This window comes from Microcebus murinus, chromosome 11 (genome assembly GCF_040939455.1).
Source record: "Microcebus murinus isolate Inina chromosome 11, M.murinus_Inina_mat1.0, whole genome shotgun sequence".
NCBI classification, from domain to species: Eukaryota; Metazoa; Chordata; class Mammalia; order Primates; family Cheirogaleidae; genus Microcebus; species Microcebus murinus.
Genome location: NC_134114.1, coordinates 50,443,755 through 50,463,371, shown reverse-complemented (window position 1 = coordinate 50,463,371; position 19,617 = coordinate 50,443,755). Strand labels below are relative to the sequence as shown.

At 39.6% G+C, this 19,617-nt stretch overlaps 3 protein-coding genes and 1 non-coding gene across 10 annotated transcripts in view; 3 read left to right on the top strand and 1 right to left on the bottom strand.

Annotated features, from left to right (window-relative positions):
- RAD17 (RAD17 checkpoint clamp loader component) overlaps positions 1–750 on the bottom strand; it is a 34,683-nt gene extending 33,933 nt beyond the window's left edge. Inside the window, exons 1-2 of one of the 5 annotated variants that reach the window (XM_012782995.3) lie at positions 663–750; positions 5–47 (exon numbers count right to left, since the gene is read on the bottom strand). The gene's annotated coding sequence lies outside the window, so the exon portion shown is untranslated. Of the gene's footprint in view, positions 1–4; positions 503–598 lie in introns of those variants that run through there. The other 4 variants (XM_012783007.3, XM_012783000.3, XM_012782985.3 and 1 more) reach the window with 4 other exon arrangements.
- Positions 678–19,384, top strand: AK6 (adenylate kinase 6). 3 transcript variants are annotated; one of them, XM_076008085.1, is made up of 7 exons: positions 678–848; positions 2,100–2,149; positions 2,194–2,224; positions 2,962–3,054; positions 14,890–14,948; positions 15,059–15,204; positions 18,932–19,384. In XM_076008085.1, the coding sequence occupies exons 1-7, from the start codon at positions 821–823 to the stop codon at positions 19,122–19,124; spliced, it is 600 nt and encodes a 199-aa protein (XP_075864200.1). In that variant the 5' UTR covers positions 678–820; the 3' UTR covers positions 19,125–19,384. The 3 variants fall into 3 exon arrangements, with proteins under 3 accessions (XP_075864200.1, XP_012638586.1, XP_012638576.1); XM_012783122.3 differs by lacking the exons at positions 2,100–2,149; positions 2,194–2,224 and having other exon boundaries at positions 688–848; XM_012783132.3 differs by lacking the exons at positions 2,100–2,149; positions 2,194–2,224; positions 2,962–3,054 and having other exon boundaries at positions 684–848.
- On the top strand, positions 2,962–4,826 carry TAF9 (TATA-box binding protein associated factor 9). Its single transcript, XM_012783116.3, has 2 exons — positions 2,962–3,054; positions 3,804–4,826. The coding sequence occupies exon 2, from the start codon at positions 3,821–3,823 to the stop codon at positions 4,616–4,618; it is 798 nt and encodes a 265-aa protein (XP_012638570.3). The 5' UTR covers positions 2,962–3,054; positions 3,804–3,820; the 3' UTR covers positions 4,619–4,826.
- Positions 13,605–13,736, top strand: LOC142874214 (small nucleolar RNA SNORA18). Its single transcript, XR_012922027.1, has one exon. It is a non-coding gene; the product is annotated as a small nucleolar RNA SNORA18 (small nucleolar RNA).
- Positions 19,385–19,617: the final 233 nt, after the last annotated feature.

Below are 19,617 nucleotides of genomic sequence, written 5' to 3'. Positions count from 1 at the left end.
TTACCTCTTTCGAAAAGCAGGTAACTGTCCCTGATGATGCCAGGTTCCTGAAATGAGATGTCAAAGGTAGAGGAGAACTTCCAAGCTATTCTTAGCAGACCCACCACCACCCCACAAAATGCACAGGGGATACTAGGCTCAAACATTCGTCCAACGTAATCCTGTAATCAGCGGGGAGCCGGGCTGAGCTCCAGTACCCCAGCTCCAGACCAGAGGTCTGCACCCTCACCCTTCTCATCCCCAGATGGGATGGGCGGGGATCCGGAGGAGGAGCGACGAGAGCACAGGAAGGAGTGAAGCCAGAGATGGACTCACGTCTCTAGGGCATATATACAACATGGGCGCAGCCACGCCTGCCTTACTTTCCTAAAGCTGCACCCTCTCGTGAGATGAGAGGAGCGAATGGGCCCAGGCTCTGCTCGGGGTGGAAAGACAGCACCTGGCCCTACACCGGCTCAACCTCAGCCTCTTGGAGGTCCCGCCTCCCGGGGACCTTCCAGACTGGTCGGCGCTTCCGCGACGCAACCCGAAGGGCGGGGGCCGCCAAAGGAGTCAGTGAGTGAGGCATCTAGCGCACTGCCTGATCGGAAATACGGACCCGAGTTGTACCCCTCCTTTCGACTTTTCGCTGGAAGCGCGTCATAGAAAGCCAGGGAACCTACAGACTGCGGCTGGGCTGCGGAGGTGGGTCGGGAGCGCCGTGCAGGGCCCGGAAGATATCTGGACTGCTGGCGCTTGCCGCTACCCGCCCCTTCCGGCTCCTCCCCGTAGTGCGTAGGACGCAGGAGCCGACGCGCTAGGAGCCATCGCTGCGAGGACCATGTTGCTTCCGAACATCCTGCTCACGGGTCAGGGCGCGCGGGCAAGGGGGGCTGGTCGGCGGGTCAGGCTAGGGACGCCGAGTGCTCTGGGGCCTCGGTCGCCTCAGCGGGGGCCCAATCAGGGCTCTGTTTCGAGGCTAGCGGAGGGCTGCGTGGCGGCACGGTCGTCAGGGCCCCGGAAGCCGGCCCGCGAGAACGTCGCGAGAGGCGGGGGGAGGGGCGCCGAACGTTAATTCCGTTGGCCAGAAGCTCCTCGGTGAGGCGGAGAGAGGTAGACGAACCTGGCTTCTCTTTCGGGCAATCTGCGTAATGTCTCAGAATCTAGCTTTTTTTTTTGTCTATGAGATGGGCTATTGGTTCTTTGGTGGGACTGGCTTTGAGGTTTTTAGCAAAGTAATGTAAAGCAGCGTCTGGCTCTTAGTAGATTTAGGCCTTCTTGAGCTCAATTTTATTTTTCCTTGGCTTGTGAGAAACGCCTCCCAGATCAGACCTTGGTAAATGAGTTAGTTCAACTGTGACTAATTTACTGTGTACGTTTGTTGAGTTAGCATCAGAGGTTTTTTTTGTTGTTATTGTCCTTTTTTTTTTTTTTTAAGAAGGCATCCTATGTGCGGTTTTGGTGGTTTCTGGTGTAGGAATGCAGTAAAGTTCCCGGCGGAACGTGGGGGTACTTCTGGGTCTTTGGAGCCAAACTTCAGGGTGCGTGTTATCAATGAAGGGAGCTAAAGTGCTGCATAACGACTCCAAAGAATATTTTTGCTGGCCATTTAGCCCTGAAAATATTTATTAAATTGTAGCAGTTATGGCATTATAGGTTATTCGTGGAAAAATCTAACAGGTGTGCATGCTGTTGCAACGTATAGAAAATTAAGATGCTCTTAGTGGAAACAAAACAAAGTTTTATTATTTAACAAGACTTAAGATTGTTGGCAGCCTGCAAATTCTGTTTCTGAGAGCAGCAGATTTACCACCTAACAAATAAGTATGTAGCGTTTAAGATTCCTTAAGGGGAAGAGTTTACAACATATTTGCATGAGTCAGACATGGTTTTTTTTGTTTTTGTTTTTGTTTTGAGACAGAGTCTCACTTTGTTGCCCAGGCTAGAGTGAGTGCCGTGGCGTCAGCCTGGCTCACAGCAACCTCAATCTCCGGGGCTCAGCGATCCTACTGCCTCAGCCTCCCGAGTAGCTGGGACTACAGGCATGCACCACCACGCCCGGCTAATTTTTTGTATATATATTTTTAGTTGGTCAATTAATTTATTTCTATTTTTGGTAGAGACTGGGTCTCGCTCAGGCTGGTTTCGAACTCCTGACCTTGAGCAATCCGCCCGCCTCGGCCTCCCAAAGTGCTAGGATTACAGGCGTGAGCCACCACGCCCGGCCAGACATGGTTTTTTAATAGTAAGTCATACTACCAAAACTTTAGAATGAGCATTTTATTGAAAACATGTTGAGTCCAGGGTTCAAACTTGGTGTATTATAGAGGAATTGAGGTTGAATGTCATTTATCCGCATAGTGAGACTTGTTTATCCGTGCTATTTTTAATTATTCTCAAACTTAATAGAGTGGTATTAAACCTAAATAGCTGAAAATTATGCATTTCATTATCTCGAAATATAGTAGGTATAAAAGGGAATGTAAAGAACAATGGCCCTTTATGTAAAAGGGAACATATGTTGAATTTATATATATATACATATACACGGTGTGTTTATGTGTATATACACACAGAATATACACAAACACACGCATAGAATTTCTTAGGAAAGATATACCTGTATAAGACACTGGTTTGCAGTGGTTGCCTCTAGGGAAGGGCATAAAGAGTCAGTAGTAGTAGTGAGACAATCTTATTTAATTAAAGCAAATAAATGATGGTAATTGATTTGAGGTGGCTAATTTTATAGGGGCAGTTCCATGGTGAGTCCCACCCCATAGGATCAGATAACACTCGGTGAGATTCTGATATCCAATTGGCTTTGGGAAATTTTTATTAAGTCATAATAAGTATTCGTATATGATTGCCAGTTAGGAAAATTTTCATTTTACTTGTCAAGAACTTTAAGGAGAAGAGAAGGTGGCCGAAGTCTAATAAGTAGTGTTTCACAGTGAAATTTTTCTGTGGTTTGTCTTACAGGTACACCTGGGGTTGGAAAAACCACACTAGGCAAAGAACTTGCCTCAAGATCAGGACTGAAATACATTAATGTGGGTGATTTAGCTAAAGAAGGTAAGGGACGCTCTGGTGTTAGATTTGTTTTATTTTTAAAAAGTCAGTGGAGTATTAGTACTAGGTGTTGCGAGAAGATAGAGAAAGCAGAAAGAGATTGCCATTAAAGAATTTATGCTCTCTTGGGACTCACAGAAATTTTGACCATTTCCCCCTCCTCCTCCCAAAATGGCTAGCAATTCTTGTGAATAGTAATAATTAGAAAGGGTTCCATGAAGAGATTTGGGATTTAGGATAGATAGAATCTGAATATGAGGAAGAAGGAGAGTGTTTTTGAATTGGGCAAACACAAAGGTTTGGGTAGTGCTAAGCATATATATGAAGAAAGTGAATATATTGATCTCACTGGACAGATTATTTTGAACTCAGGCAGTAGGTCATGACTGTCCTATGGTATCATTAGTTTGAAATTGCATGCCCGCATGCAACTGCATATATTGTAAGGTGATAGGTGTTTTTATATATTTTCCCCTGTTTTCCCCTTATCTTTTGTCACTCCCTTTTTTGTGTCTTCATCTTTTTATATTCTTTGATGATTTGTATAGGGTAGAAACTCAATAAATTTAAGTAAAGGGAACTTTAAGTATGCCTCATTCAAATTAAAAAGATTTAATTTATGGTTTAAATTTTAAATACATTTTTAAAAATTTAAGGTATATTTACATTTTTTTAAAAGTCCCTGACAGTTGCTACTTAAGTAACTATTTCAGATTGATCTAATATACATATTTTTTTCAAATGATCTAAAGTCTGATCACCGGATATCATGGAGTCTGGCAAGATGGCTTCTCCCAAGAGCATGCCGAAAGATGCACAGATGATGGCACAAATCCTGAAGGATATGGGGATTACAGAATATGAGCCAAGAGTTATTAATCAGATGTTGGAGTTTGCCTTCCGATATGTGACCACAATTCTAGATGATGCAAAAATTTATTCAAGCCATGCTAAGAAAGCTACTGTTGATGCAGATGATGTGCGATTGGCAATCCAGTGTCGCGCTGACCAATCTTTTACCTCTCCTCCCCCGAGAGATTTTTTATTAGATATTGCAAGGCAAAGAAATCAAACCCCTTTGCCATTGATCAAGCCGTATTCAGGCCCTAGATTGCCACCTGATAGGTACTGCTTAACAGCTCCAAACTATAGGCTTAAGTCTTTACAGAAAAAGGCATCTACTTCTGCAGGAAGAATAACAGTGCCTCGGTTAAGTGTTGGTTCAGTTACTAGCAGACCAAGTACTCCCACCCTAGGCACACCAACCCCACAAACCATGTCTGTTTCAACTAAAGTAGGGACTCCAATGTCCCTCACAGGGCAAAGGTTTACAGTACAGATGCCTGCTTCACAGTCCCCAGCTGTAAAAGCATCAATTCCTGCAACATCAGCAGTTCAGAATGTTCTGATTAATCCATCATTAATTGGGTCCAAAAACATTCTTATTACTACTAATATGGTGTCATCACAAAATACTGCCAGTGAATCATCAAATGCATTGAAAAGAAAGCGTGAAGATGATGATGATGATGATGATGACGATGATGATGACTATGATAATTTGTAATCTAGCCTTGATGCATGTAACATATGTATTTGGCTTTGAATCCATTGTATTGAAATTAAACACGCATGCTGGATGTTTTCAAGTTGTGTTTTAGAAAACTTTAATAAGTAAATATAGTTACCATACTTTCAATTGAAATGTTGGATTTTCTTTAATAAGAATTAGTAATGGTTTTTTAAGTGTAAAAAATAAAGTTATTGTTCATCAATCTGGTTGTTGGTATTTGACAATTATGTTTTAAAAGCAATTTCCTCATTGTCACCAATAGGAGTAATAGTTGAAACAAGCTGAAGTTGTTGCAATCTGTTCATTACCAATAGAGTGTCACTTGTAGTATCTTCAGATGTTTAGGTCAGAGTATGATCTTTGGTGTATAAGTCACTCTTACGGTCTGTTCTCTCAGATTGCTGAAGTATAACCATGACTCTGGAGCGGTCACTTGGTCAGGATTCATATTCATAGTGAATCTTCATCTGCTTTATTTTCCTTAATTGCTCACTTCCATTTTTCTATCCCTTTGGTTATAGTTAAGGACCCTTGGTATCTCCAAGTATCTCCCTACTGTTTAAAACAAAATTTTTTCCCCAGTATTCCTTTTTTCAAGTTAATTTGAGCACCTTTGGTCATATTTCTGATTCTATAAGCTAGTATCATGCTCATTTTTAATTCAAGCCTAGTGGTTAGGTTATAATTTCTCTAAAACTTAAGATTTTTATTTGTTAACATACATAGCTAGTCATTCTCTATTTTATACCTGTATGAAATTGGTTTTGTTCCATGCTGTTGAAATTTACCATTTGTAACAGATGACTTCAGTCACATATAATAGTCAATTCCAGTCATGTATTTTACTTTGACTCAATTTAACATTTCTAAACTTAATGAAATTGCCATATAATATTATAGCATTGAGTGTAACACCAGATCAAGGACAATCCAGGATGAGACACTTGTCTTCTTCACTGGGTCTTTTGCCTATACTCACCATTTTAACCAGTTGTGTATAGTCTCAACCATTTTTGTGGTTTATTGGTGAGATTATTTCATGAGATGGGATCTAAGCCTTAAAGGGAAAGTGTGATTTTTTTTTCCTCCTCCCTTAAGTAGCCAGATACAGGATTTCTGATCTAACTTGACATGGAGTTAGATGAGGTACTTTATAAGTTTTGACATACCAGTTATTTTCCCCCCCAAATGGCCATTCGAATATTTCTGAAAATCTCAGAAAATATTCTGAAGCATTTGACCTCATTTTTTTTTTAAATGGTAAAATATTTTAAGGGAAACTAGGCAATCATCTATAAGGCAGTGGTTCTCAACTTGGGGTGACTTGCCCTTCAGGAGACATTTGGCAAGGTGTGAAGACATCTTTGAGTGTCACATGGGTGAGTGGTGGCTAGAGTTTGCTACTGACTTTACTAGGTTGAGGCCAGGATTCTGCTAAATATCCTACAATTCACAGGACAACCCTCCTCTCCCCCCCCCAATAACATAATTACAGTTTTAAAATGTCAGTATTTAAGGTCAAGAAAGAAACCATCCTTATTCCATTTGGAACCAAGGAAGGAAAAATTAGGAATTAAGATCAAGAAAACTATTAGGCATCCTTAATGTGGTGTGACTATAAGAATGCTTTTCTTATCCCTATTCAAGTTTCAGCTTCCTCCTCACCTGATACCCTTTCATATATGCAATCATTTAATTACACTCTTACGGCCGGGCGCTGTGGCTCACGCCTGTAATCCTAGCTCTTGGGAGGCCGAGGCGGGCGGATTGCTCAAGGTCAGGAGTTCAAAACCAGCCTGAGCAAGAGCGAGACCCCGTCTCTACTATAAATAGAAAGAAATTAATTGGCCAACTGATATATATATAAAAAATTAGCCGGGCATGGTGGCGCATGGCTGTAGTCCCAGCTACTCGGGAGGCTGAGGCAGGAGGATCGCTTGAGCCCAGGAGTTTGAGGTTGCTGTGAGCTAGGCTGACGCCACGGTACTCACTCTAGCCTGGACAACAAAGTGAGACTCTGTCTCAAAAAAAAAAAAAAATAATTACACTCTTACTAGCATCCTTAATTTTCCTGGCACCAGCTTAGCAGTCTTCCACCTCTGTTCCTAACTTCAGGGTACCCATAGGAAAATAATATGGGATAACATTGGATCCATTTCAGATAGAAGTTATAAAGCCATAAGTGGGCCCTCAACACATAATCTTGATGTATCTCTACCCCAGGGATTGGCAAGCTACTGCTGCTTTTGTATAATCCCCAAGCTAAAGACTAGCATGCAAAACCTAAAGTACTTACTATCTGGTCTTTACAGAAAAAAATTATTGATCCCTGCTCTTAACCTCTTCTGAATCTCATTTTCCCTCCCCTCATCAGCTACCCTGGAAGCCTTTGAAACTAACTACTATTAACCTTGCTGACACTGCCCTTTCCTAATCTTTCCCCCTGATCCTCTTTCTCTTGACTGTTTCCCCCATGATTTCATGAAACAGCCAGATTTCTAGACGCCTACTAGGCATAACCATCTGGGTAGTTCCCAGACATATATCTCCAAATTAACACGTTTGAAGCATATGCTCTGAAGTTGTTTTTGACTCTGCTTGCCCACTCCCAATTCATACCTCCCACACATACAAGTACACGTTTACTCTCTCCACATAGATCCACTCGGCCTTTAAACTTGATAGTTTCTCTGAAATAATCTCAGGGTCCCATCCCTGAGACCATTGGAGCTGTGCCTAGAATCCTAGTATCTCCTACTTCACCTCCAATATCTCTTCTCTCAACCTCTTCTACATTATCATTTGATATTTCCTTTAAAGGAAGGTGAGGGGAATGACATGATTTGAACTTTTTACTCACATAGTCCACTTCAATGAAATAGAGGAGATTTTTTATAAGCTGGCTGCTCTCTCCCTATGTTCCCTCAGTGACCCACAGTACACTATTCTCAAACACACCGGGAATTTTCCACCTCCTTGTCTTTATACATGCTATACTCTTGTCTATAAATGCCCTTATCTGCCTTATCAACAACTCCTTAAAGCTCCAACTCAGATACCACATCTTTGGCTAACTTCTCAGGGTAGAATTTATACATAAAAGGTATTTTCAAGGCACTCCATCCTAACCCAATTGACTTCTTGTACTCATTGCTTATCATTTATAAGCTTCTTGTTGAATTGAGGTAAATGCGGTAAATGTTTCCAAAGGAAGAAATCGGAAAATGTTTTTAAGTATTGGCAGTAACATCAATATATGATTAAAGATAGCATCCCAGTATGATTAAACAACAGCCTTCACTGGAGTGTATAAATTCTAGGATGGCAGTTGAAATGTCATGATTTTATAGTTTGACTAAGAACAGCTGGTGAGGTTTTTTTTGTTTTTTTGGGTTTTTTTTTGAGACAGCGTCTTGCTCTGGTTGCCCACGCTAGAGTGAGTGCCATGGCATCAGCCTAGCTCACAGCAACCTCAAACTCCTGGGCGCAAGCAATCCTGCTGCCTCAGCCTCCCAAGTAGGTGGGACTACAGGCATACACCACTATGCCCAGCTAATTTTTTCTATATATATATATTAGTTAGCCAATTAATTTCTTTCTATTTATAGTAGAGACGGGGGTCTTGCTCTTGCTCAGGCTAGTTTCGAACTCCTGACCTCCAGCAATCCGCCCGCCTCAGCCTCCCAGAGTGCTAGGATTACAGGCGTGAGCCACCTCGCCTGGCCAGCTGGTGAGGTTTTTTAAGGTAAGAATTAGCCTATTAACTCTGACCCCACAGTTGATTTTTTTCTGTAGATAATATGTCTGTACCCGGAATTTCCTTAAATAAACCATAGAACTTTGTTCAGGAACTTGATTTAATTTTCTTATCTTTCAGTCATTTAATGAAATCAAGCTTTTTGATCTTCGCTGTATTAAGATCCTATGTATATCCACACGAGTAGAGTTTATATGGATGATGAAAGAAGAGTAAAAGTAAAAAAAAAAATAAAAAAAAAGAAATAAAACAAAAAAGATCCTATGTATAGCCAGGCTCCCTGTCACACACCTGTAGTCTCAGCTACTCCGGCTTCTGAGGCGGAAGGATCACTTGAGCCCACAACTGGGCTGTAGTGCGCTATGCCAATGGCTTGTCGCACTAAGTTTGGCATCAGTGTGGTGACCTGCGGGGAGCAGAGGACCACCAGGTTGCCTAAGGAGGGAGGAACCGGCCCGGGTCAAAATGGAGCAGGTCAAAACTCCCGATTAGTAGTGGGATGGTGCCTATAAATAGCTACTGCACTGTAGCCTGGGCAGCACAGGGAGACCCTGTCTCTTAAAAAAAAGAAAATTTTATGTGTAGCCAACTATCAATTTGGCGTCCAATCCAAACTTTCTAAAGTAGCATAAGACTTTCCTCTCTTTTTAAAATTTGAAATGAAGCTTAAAATCCATTCTTTGCTCCATCCCCACAATCACTACTCTGGTACAGGCTATAATCTATAATCATTCACCTAAAAATCTGCCCTTGCCTGAATAAAGTGTCCCTGCTTCTGGGTTGGGTACTTTCCAAATCATTCTGCACATACAAACCAAAATGATTTTTTAATAATTTGAAATTGACCATGTCATTTTATGCTTTAATGATTTTCTTTGCCTCAAGATGAAATCTAAACTCTTTCATGCAGCCTTCAAGGCCCTATTTGATTTGGTTTCAGTTTACCTGACCCCCTTACCAGTTGTTTTCTTTTTCTTTTTCTTTTTTTTTTTTTTATTTTGAGACAAAGTCTCACTTGGTTGCCCAGGCTAGAGTGAGTGCCATGGTGTCAGCCTAGCTCACAGCAACCTCAAACTCCTGGGATCAAGCTATCCTACTGCCTCAGCCTCCCGAGTGGCTGGGACTACAGGCATGTGCCACCATGCCTGGCTAATTTTTTCTATATATATATTAGTTGGCCAATTAATTCCTTTCTATTTATAGTAGAGACGGGTCTCTCTCCTGCTCAGGCTGGTTTCCAACTCCTGACCTTGAGCAATCTGCCTGCCTCGGCCTCCCAGAGTGCTAAGATTACAGGCATGAGCCACCAAGCCCGGCCTACCACTTATTTTCTAACTGAAAGACTTTCCCTTACCTGAAAGGGCCTGCCCCTCCCTAGACACTGTACCTTTCCTTGTCTTGATTCTCTGTTTAGAATAGTCTTCCCTATCTTTTTTTTTTTTTTTTTTGAGACAGAGTCTCGCTTTGTTGTCCAGGCTAGAGTGAGTGCCATGGCATCAGCCTAGCTCACAGCAACCTCAAACTCCTGGGCTCGAGTGATCCTTCTGCCTCAGCCTCCCGAGTAGCTGGGACTACAGGCATGCGCCACCATGCCCGGCTAATTTTTTTTTCTATATATATTATTTGGCCAATTAATTTCTTTCTATTTATAGTAGAGACGGGGTCTCACTCTTGCTCAGGCTGGTTTCGAACTCCTGACCTCGAGCAATCCGCCCGCCTCGGCCTCCCAGAGAGCTAGGATTACAGGCGTGAGCCACCACGCCCGGCCTTTCCCTATCTTTTTGTTTCCTGTAGCTAACTGCTTCAAGTCTCTGCTTAGAAGTCACTTCCTTCAGGAAGCCTCCCCTAATATCCCAAGTTTGTTAGGTGCTCATCCTATTGCTCACATAGCACCATGAACCATAACATTAAATTTGCAGATTACTTTTGTATCCTCTACCATTTTATTTAAACTCATTGAGGGAAGGACTGTTTGTCTTCTTGTTCACTTTGTTCATTATTATATCCTCATTATCCCTAAATGTTTTTTGAAATGAATATTTAGAAGTTTAGATTATACTATTTTATTAAAATATATTAACATGATGTAAGAAATTCTACATTTCAACATTATAGTATAAAGACTTTAATTCTAAAAGGTAATATTGCTATATTGATTACTACACATTGTATGCCTACATCAATACATCATATGTACCCCATAGACATACAACTATTATGTACTGTAATGAATTTTTAAAAATTGCTGTAGATGTTTTTAAAAACCATATGTTTTTAAAGATTTCAGTAGTCTTTTAAAAGTCAAGGATTTAAAATATGAAGGCATCTCAGTGTTTATTATTCGAGATTAGCACATAGTACGATATCAGCTATAGGTATTCTTAGTTTGTATGGTGTTAGAAATAGCAATATTGTAAAAGTAATGGATGGAAAAATATTCCAAATCCTACTAATTTATTTTCAATTTTATTTTTCTTTGTCCACAGTGCAGGCAACTTTTTTTTTTTTGAGTCAGCGTCTCATATGATACCTAGGCTGGAGTGCAGTGGGTATTAACAGGCACAGTCATAGCACACTACAACTTTGAACTCTGGGCTCAAGAGCCTCTTGCCTCAGCCTCCTCTTAAGTAGCTCAGACTACAGGCATATGCCACAGCACCCTGCTGTGCAGACAACTTTGAATTCTGCTTTTTATGTTTTATATGTATATGCATGAGCATTTATTATATTGCTGCCTAGTCTATACTACAAAGTATTTTTTAAACTATATAATATTTATTTTAGCTGTGTAGTATGTTATCAAGTTGTTAAACCAAGATTTAACTATTTCCTTATTGTTGAAGTTTTTGTCATTTATAATTTTGCCCAACTGGAAGTTACATAGTAGAGGAAATGTCTAAATAAATAGATATGACATATCACAGGCATAAAAAGGCTCATTTTAATTTGTATCTCTTTAATAACTAGGAAAGTCCAACATTTTTTTCATGTGTGTTTACTGTCTTTTCCACTTTCCCATTCTGTGTGAATTCTTGTTTATTGAGCTTATTGTTACTTTGATATTTAAGGCCTTTATATAGTCTACATTTTAGTCCTCTGTTATACTATAAATATTTCTCTCTATTATTTTTCTTTAAAGTTTTATTATTTTTCATTGAGCAGATATTCAACATTTTAAATGATTGAGTCTTTTTATTGTATCACTCAGCAAACTCAAATGAATCATTCTTTTATAGATTAGTTTTTTGCTAATTTTCTTTGGAATTAGAAATTAGCTCTTTAATACATCTGGAGTTTGTGTTACAAAGAAAGGATTTAGACTATTTCCTAAATTGTTAGCCAGTTTTCCCCACACCAAGACAGTTTAACTGTTTAGGCTGATAGAGTTTCTGGGAAGTGAGCAATAGACAGAGGCCACACAAGGGTACTAGAGAGGTGGCTCGTGTGCCCAGAATCAGTTCACAGACTCTCCAGGCAAGACAGAGTTACAACTGGCTCTGTGCTTTCCATTTACCCTCAGACTACCCCCTTCAGAACTCGTGCTCATTTTAATCTAATTTCGGACTACTGTAAACATGCTTTCAGAGATGTCTAAAGGATGATGTAAGCCTGCCTTAAATTATATACCTCCTAGGGATTTAAGGTGAGATGTATGTTTTATATCCTGAAATAAGACTTAATTTGAAAGCCATCTGTAGTTGGTTTTGAACTCCTGGCCTAACATAATCCTCCCTCCTCAGCCTCTCAAAGTGCTGGGATTACAGGTGTGAGCCACCATAGCCTGCCAGCCATGGTTTGCTGGAAAGTTCTTTTTTTAATTTATTTTTTTTTTATTTTTTTTTTTTTTTTTGAGACAGAGTCTCGCTTTGTTGCCCGGGCTAGAGTGAGTGCCGTGGCGTCAGCCTAGCTCACAGCAACCTCAAACTCCTGGGCTCGAGTGATCCTTCTGCCTCAGCCTCCCGGGTAGCTGGGACTACAGGCATGCGCCACCATGCCCGGCTAATTTTATATATATATATCAGTTGGCCAATTAATTTGTTTCTATTTATAGTAGAGACGGGGTCTCGCTCAGGCTGGTTTTGAACTCCTGACCTTGAGCAATCCGCCCGCCTCGGCCTCCCAAGAGCTAGGATTACAGGCGTGAGCCGCAGCGCCCGGCCTTTTTAATTTATTTTATATTTTTTTATTTTGGCATATTATGGGGGTACAGATTTTAAGGTTTCAATAAATGCCCTTCCCCCCCTCCCCCCACAAGTCTGAGTTTCCAGCATGACTATCCCCCAGATGGTGCACATCTCACTCATTATGTATGTATATACCCGCCCCCCTCCCCCCTGCCCAATACCCTATTACTGTAGTGCCTATGTGTCCACTTAGGTGCTACTCAGTTAATACCAGTTTGCTGGTGAATATATGTGGTGCTTGTTTTTCCATTCTTGGGATACTTCACTTAGTAGTATGGGTTCCAGCTCTAACCAGGAAAATATAAGATGTGCTATATCACCATTGTTTTTTAGAGCTGAATAGTACTCCATGGTATACATATACCACATTTTATTAATCCATTCTTGGATTGATGGGCACTTGGGCTGTTTCCACAGCCTTGCAATTATGAATTGTGCTGCTATAAACATTCGAGTGCAGGTGTCTTTTTTGTAGAGTGTCATTGGATCATTTGGGTAGATGCCCAGCAATGGGATTGCTGGATCAAATGGTAGATTCACTTGTATCGCTTTAAGTTTGGAAAGTTCTTATGTGAAATTTAAACTTGCCTGCTTTATACCTTTGCCTATGATTTTTGTTTTGCCTTCTGAAATAAGAGTAATTCTTGTGAGGAATGGCTTTTTGGGATGCTGGCAGTCTAGAAGTAAAGATACTGTTCAGGAGCATTGGGTTTATTGACACCTCTTCCCCAATCCCCATGAAGATGTGAGCTCAGTGACAAAGGGTTAATTTCTGGAATCAAGGACCTGTTGCTTTTGATAAGTTTCATATCCTTGGCCAAATATATCTGGATTTTTTTTTTTTTGAGACAAAGTTTAGAGTGCAGTGACATCATCATAGCTCACTACAGCCTAAAACCTCTGGCCTCCCATCTTGGCCTCTCAAAGTGCTAGTATTACAGGCATGAGCTACCATGCCTGGCCTTAATCTACTCTTTGTGTGTGTATCTATGTGTAACCTCTTCCCACCAATCTATAGTTCAACAAAAACAATGTCGTCGTTGAGGTCTATCCCGGTGGGGCTTTTTCTGTAGCCATACATCGTTGGAAACGCCTCATAGAGTAACATTGTGGTTTTGCTTTCCTCACAGGACTATTTGTTAGATCTGTGGGAAGAAACTACCAGACAGTTGCTAAAAGTATGAGACACCTAATAATTTGTTTTTACCTTAGGTATTGGCATATCCCACTGATCTGTACTATTCTTGAGTGTGATGGCTTTAGGTGCTAATGTTTTGAACTCATTCACTTTTCCAAGAGGGTGTCAAATTGAGAACCAGGCAGATCCATCTACTCTAAAAATGACCCTGAAGTAACTTGGTTGAAGAAATTAGATTCCAAAAATTCTTGGTGGGGAGTTTAAGTTTTCATCATTATGCTCATATTCAAGTGGAGATAAAAGAAGCCAAAATAAAAAGAATTGTGGCAAGCAACTTCTGGGCTGACAGGACAACTATGGATTGAGGATCTGTTCTTTTAAAAAGGGCCAACTTGAAGGTAAATCTTCAAAGACCACCAGCCTTTGAGGAACTAAGGCTACCTTGATATGGACAGTGGAAGGAATCATCTGTGAAATTTCTTGAATAAAAATTTATTGACTTTAAAAAACAAACAGCAAAACCAATGTAGTCATCTACTAATAGAGCCACACAGATTCTGAAGTTGGTTATTCATTCTTTTTTTTTTTTTCCTGAGACAGAGTCTCACTCTGTTGCCCAGGCTAGAGTGCCATGGAGTTAGCCTAGCTCACAGCAACCTCAAACTCCTGGGCTCAAGCAATCCTTCTGCCTCAGCCTCCTGAGTAGCTAGGACTACAGGCATGCATCACCATACCCGGCTAATTTTTTTTTTTACGTATGTTTTTAGTTGGCCAATTAATTTATTTCTATTTATAGTAGAGATCAGGTCTCGCTCTTGCTCAGGCTGGTTTCGAACTCCTGACCTTGAGTGATCCACCTGCCTTGGTCTCCCAGAGTGCTAAGATTATAGGCGTAAGCCACTGCGCCTGGCCCTATTCATTCTTTTTAGTTGGTTTTAACTGTGATGTTTAAAACAGTTTCAGATATATTGCTATCCAAGATTTTCCCTCTAGACAAAATTCTAATTTACCACTTTGTATTGCTCTTCATATTTGGTGTCCATGTGACATTTGTGTTAGTGCCCTCCCTTGTATCTAAAAGAATAACTGATGATATATTTTCTTTCCTAAAGTCTAGAATTAACTGAAATTACTGAAAGTTTCTTAGAAAATACTATTTTAATAAGCTAATCTAAATCTCTTTTAGGGCAGTTGTATGATGGCTATGATGAAGAATATGATTGTCCCATTTTAGATGAAGATAGAGTAAGTATGAGTTTGTTATAAAGTATGCATTTGTTGAATTTCATAGGAAAGTTGACCTTAGTTTTCTTAATGAGCATTCTTTTTTTTTTTTTTTTTAACATTTCTTACAGGTAGTGGATGAGTTAGATAACCAAATGACAGAAGGTGGAGTTATTGTTGATTACCATGGTTGTGATTTCTTCCCTGAACGCTGGTTTCATGTAGTTTTTGTGCTGCGAACAAATACCAATGAATTGTACAAAAGACTTGAAACAAGGTAAGAAAGGAGAAACACTGAATTCTTAAAGCATAATATAAACTTTAATTCAGATTCCTGAAATTAGCCATTATTAACTTGATAAAGGGTTCTATATGAAAATGTGACCACTTTATTTGGTCTCCTGTTATAAACCAAGTCTATGTGATACTAACATTCTGAATCTAAGAAAAATAGGTACATCTGTAAAGTACAGGCAGTACATTCTGAGTAAATGAATATCACGACTGACATTTTTTTTTTTTTTGAGACAGAGTCACGCTTTGTTGCCCAGGCTACAGTGAGTGCCATGGCATCAGCCTAGCTCACAGCAACCTCAAACTGCTGGGCTCAAGCAGTCCTACTGCCTCAGCCTCCCAAGTAGCTGGAACTACAGGCATACGCCACCATGCCCGGCTAAGTTTTTCTATATATATTAGTTAGCCAATTAATTTCTTTCTATTTATAGTAGAGATGGGGTCTCGCTCTTGCTCAGGCTGGTTTTGAACTCCTGACCTCAAGCAATCCGCCCGCCTCAGCCTCCCAGAGTGCTAGGATTACAGGCGTGAGCCACCATGCCTGGCCTACGACTGACATTTTGATTCAGTAAAATGTACTATGTAGAAACCCTATTTGGCCATGCTTTTTCCCTGATGTAAAACATTTGGTAGGAAAACAGCAAATTGCCTCTTTAAAAAAAATAATGGCTTTATTGATATATAATTTACATACTATACAATCCCCCCATTTAAAATGTATAATTCAGTTGTTTATAGTATGTCACAAAGTTGTGCAATCATTACCACAACTAATTTTAGAAGATTTTTGTCACACCAGAAAGAAACCCCATACCCCTAAGCAGTCATTCCCAGTTTACTCCCAGTCCCAGCCCTAGGTATAATAATCTACTTTTTATTTTTATGGATTGGACCATTTTAGACATTTCATGTAAATAAAATCATACAAGATATAATCTTTTTTGTCTTGCTGTTTTCACTTAGCATAATGTTTTCAAGGTTCACCTATGTCATAAGCACATACGTATACTTCATTTTTTTATTGCCAGTTAATGTTCCATTTTTATATATTTATCAGATGATAAATATTTAGGCTGTTTCCACTTTCTGGCTGTTATGAATATTGCTGCTATAAACATTTGAGCACACATTTTTATGTGAACATTATGTGTTTATTTCTTTTGGGTATAAATCTAGGAATTAAATTGCTGGATAATATGGTAACTCTATGTTTAACCTTTGATAAACTGCCAGATTGTTTTCCAAGGTGGCAGCATCATTTCATATTAACACTAGCTATATATGAGAGTTCCAATCGTCTACATTCTCATCAACCCCTGTTATTGTCTTTCTGGTTATAGTCATCCTAGTGGATGTGAAGTAGTATCTCACTGTGGTTTTGATTTACATTTCCTTGATAGCTAAAGATGTTGAACATCTTTTCATGTGCTTATTGGCCGTTTATGCATCTTCTTTGGAGAAACATTTATTCACATTCTTTGCCCAAGTTTTAATTGGATTGCATATCTTTTTATAATTAAGTTATAAGAGTTTTTTATGTATTTTATTTTTATTCCAAAAGCTCTTTTGGAATTTATATATTTTATATGCAAATCCCTTATCAGATATATATAACTTGCAAATATTTTGTTCCTTTTTGTGAGTTGTCTTTTCATAAATTTGCCTTGTAAATAGTTCAATTTAATCTTGTTATAAGGTTTAACTCAGTTTGACCTTTTTAACTTCTTTTTTTTTATTTATACCTCTCAAAGCACCAGAATGACCTTTTTAACTTCTTAACTAGCTACATGGCTAAGTTTATATATCTGCCTAAAGATTACATAAGTAAATTTTTTTCAGTATCTTTGTAATTGATAAAGGACAGATACATCTTGTGTGATAAAGTATCCAATTAGTATATGGTAGTCCTTAGGATTTAATTTTATGTATGCCATCTGTATTTATCTGTCTATATCTTAACTCTTTTGAAATTTTGGCCAAGCGTGGTGGCTCACGCCTATAATCCTAGCACTTTGGGAGGCCACTGTGGGAGGGTTGCTTGAGCTCAGGAGTTCAAGACTAGCCTGAGCAAGAATGAGACTGTGTGTCTACTATAAAATAGAAAGAAATTAGCCAAACAACTAAAAATAGAAAAAATTAGCTGGGCGTGATGGCGGGTGCTTATAGTCCCAACTACTCGGGAGGCTGAGGCAGGAGGCTCACTTGAGCCCAGGATTTTGAGGTTGCTGTGAGCTAGGCTGATGCCATGGCACTCTAGCCCAGGCAACAGAGTGAGACTATGTCTCAAAAACAAAAAAACAAAAAAGAAAAGAAAAGAAATCTAGGACCATTGCTGTAGACCTCTTCTTTATTTCATAACTGAGAATCTGTGTTTTCTGGAGGGTCTGTGGACTGATTCTGGGCACGTGAACCATATCTTTAGCACCCTTGTATGGCCTCTGCCTCCTGGAGCTATTGCTTACTTCCCAGAAAATCTATCAGCCTAAACAATTAAACTGTCTTAGTATAGAAGAAACTGTCTAACAATTTAGAAAACAGTCTAAATCCTTTCTCGGTTTTTTGTTTGTTTTTTTGAGACAGAGTCCCACTCTGTTGCCCAGGCTAGAGTGCCATGGCGTCAGCCTAGCTCACAGCAACATCAAACTCCTGGGCTCAAGTGATCCCTACTGCCTCAGCCTTCTGAGTTGCTGGGACTACAGGCATGCGCCACCATGCCCAGCTAATTTTGTATATATATACTTTAAAGTTGTCCAGCTAATTTCTTTCTGTTTTTTTAGTAGAGATGAGGTCTTGCTTTTGCTCAGGCTGGTCTGGAACTCCTGAGTTCAAATGATACCCCCCCCATCCGGCCCACCCCCCAGCCTCCCATAGTGCTAGGATTACAGACGTCAGCCTAAATCCTTTCTTTATAACACAAGCTCCAGGTGGATTAAAGAGCTAATTTTTTTTGTTTGTTTTTTGAGACAGAGTCTCACTTTGTTGCCCAGGCTAGAGTGAGTGCCATGGCATCAGCCTAGCTCACAGCAACCTCAAACTCCTGGGCTCAAGCCATCCTCCTGCCTCATCCTCCTGAGTAGCTGGGACTACAGACATGCGCCACCATGCTCAGCTGATTTTTTCTATATATATATTAGTTGGCCAATTAATTTGTTTCTATTTATAGTAGAGACGGGTCTCGCTCTTGCTCAGGCTGGTTTTGAACTCCTGACCTCGAGCAATCCGCCCGCCTCGGCCTCCCAGAGTGCTAGGATTACAGGCGTGAGCTACCTCGCCCGGCCTAAAGAGCTAATTTTTTAATTTCAAAGTAAATTAGTAGAAAACTAATATATAAAAGAATGATTCATTGGAGTTTGTTAGTGATAGAAGAAATAAAAAGCTGATTCAATCATTTAAAATGTTGAATCTCGGTTTAATGAGAAATATGTTTGCCAATTGATTGGTAATTAATTGAGTACCTGACAATTGGCGGGGGGGGGGGGGGGGGAGGGATTCAGACAAACCTAAATGTTGGTCTCAGGATCCTTAGTTTAGCCTTCATGTCAAGAAACTCTTAGGTGCCAGTCTGTTTCCTCTAGGTAAAGAGACTCTGAAAAGTATTTTTGTGTAAATTTTTATGTATTCAAAAATGTCCAATTTCTGGTATGTTCCTAAAACTCTAGTTAATGCCATTCAGTTTGCTTTTGTTTATTTAACCTCTTTTTGCCTTCTAGGGGTTACAATGAGAAGAAATTAAAAGACAATATTGAGTGTGAGATTTTTCAAGTTCTTTATGAAGAAGCCGCAGCATCTTATAAGGAAGAAATAGTGCATGAGCTACCCAGCAATAACCCACAAGAGCTAGAAAGTAATATAGATCAGATCTTGAAATGGATTGAGCAGTGGATGAAAGTTAATAACTCTTGAATGATAAGACTAATCATTTTAAAATCACTCTTGTTATCTCAGCCAACATCTTAGAAATTGTCCACATATCAGTATTGCTATTAAAATTGTGTTATAAGGACTAGAGGGGGATAGTTTAAAGGTTTATGCCTGGGTTTCTTTTTCTCTGTGAGAAAAGTAAACATCTGAAATGTAATGAATATAATATTATCAAGGAATGAGAGTAAAAATTGTTATCCTTTAAAGCTTCAATTGCTAAAGAATAAATAAATATGACCAAATGGGTAGATATTTTTTCAGTTTATTACAGAAGAAAATAGAGATGATCTCTTAAAACTAAAAACTAAAGCATCAGAGTATTCTCTTTTTTTCTTTCTTTAAATTAAAAGAAGAAAGTGGTAATACTTGCACTCTATACAAAATTCAAAAGGTACAAAAGAGCCACCCTGTCCTGAGGTACCCCAGGTTCCTCTCCCTTTAGTATATAATATTACTGGTTTGCTGTATGTCTTTT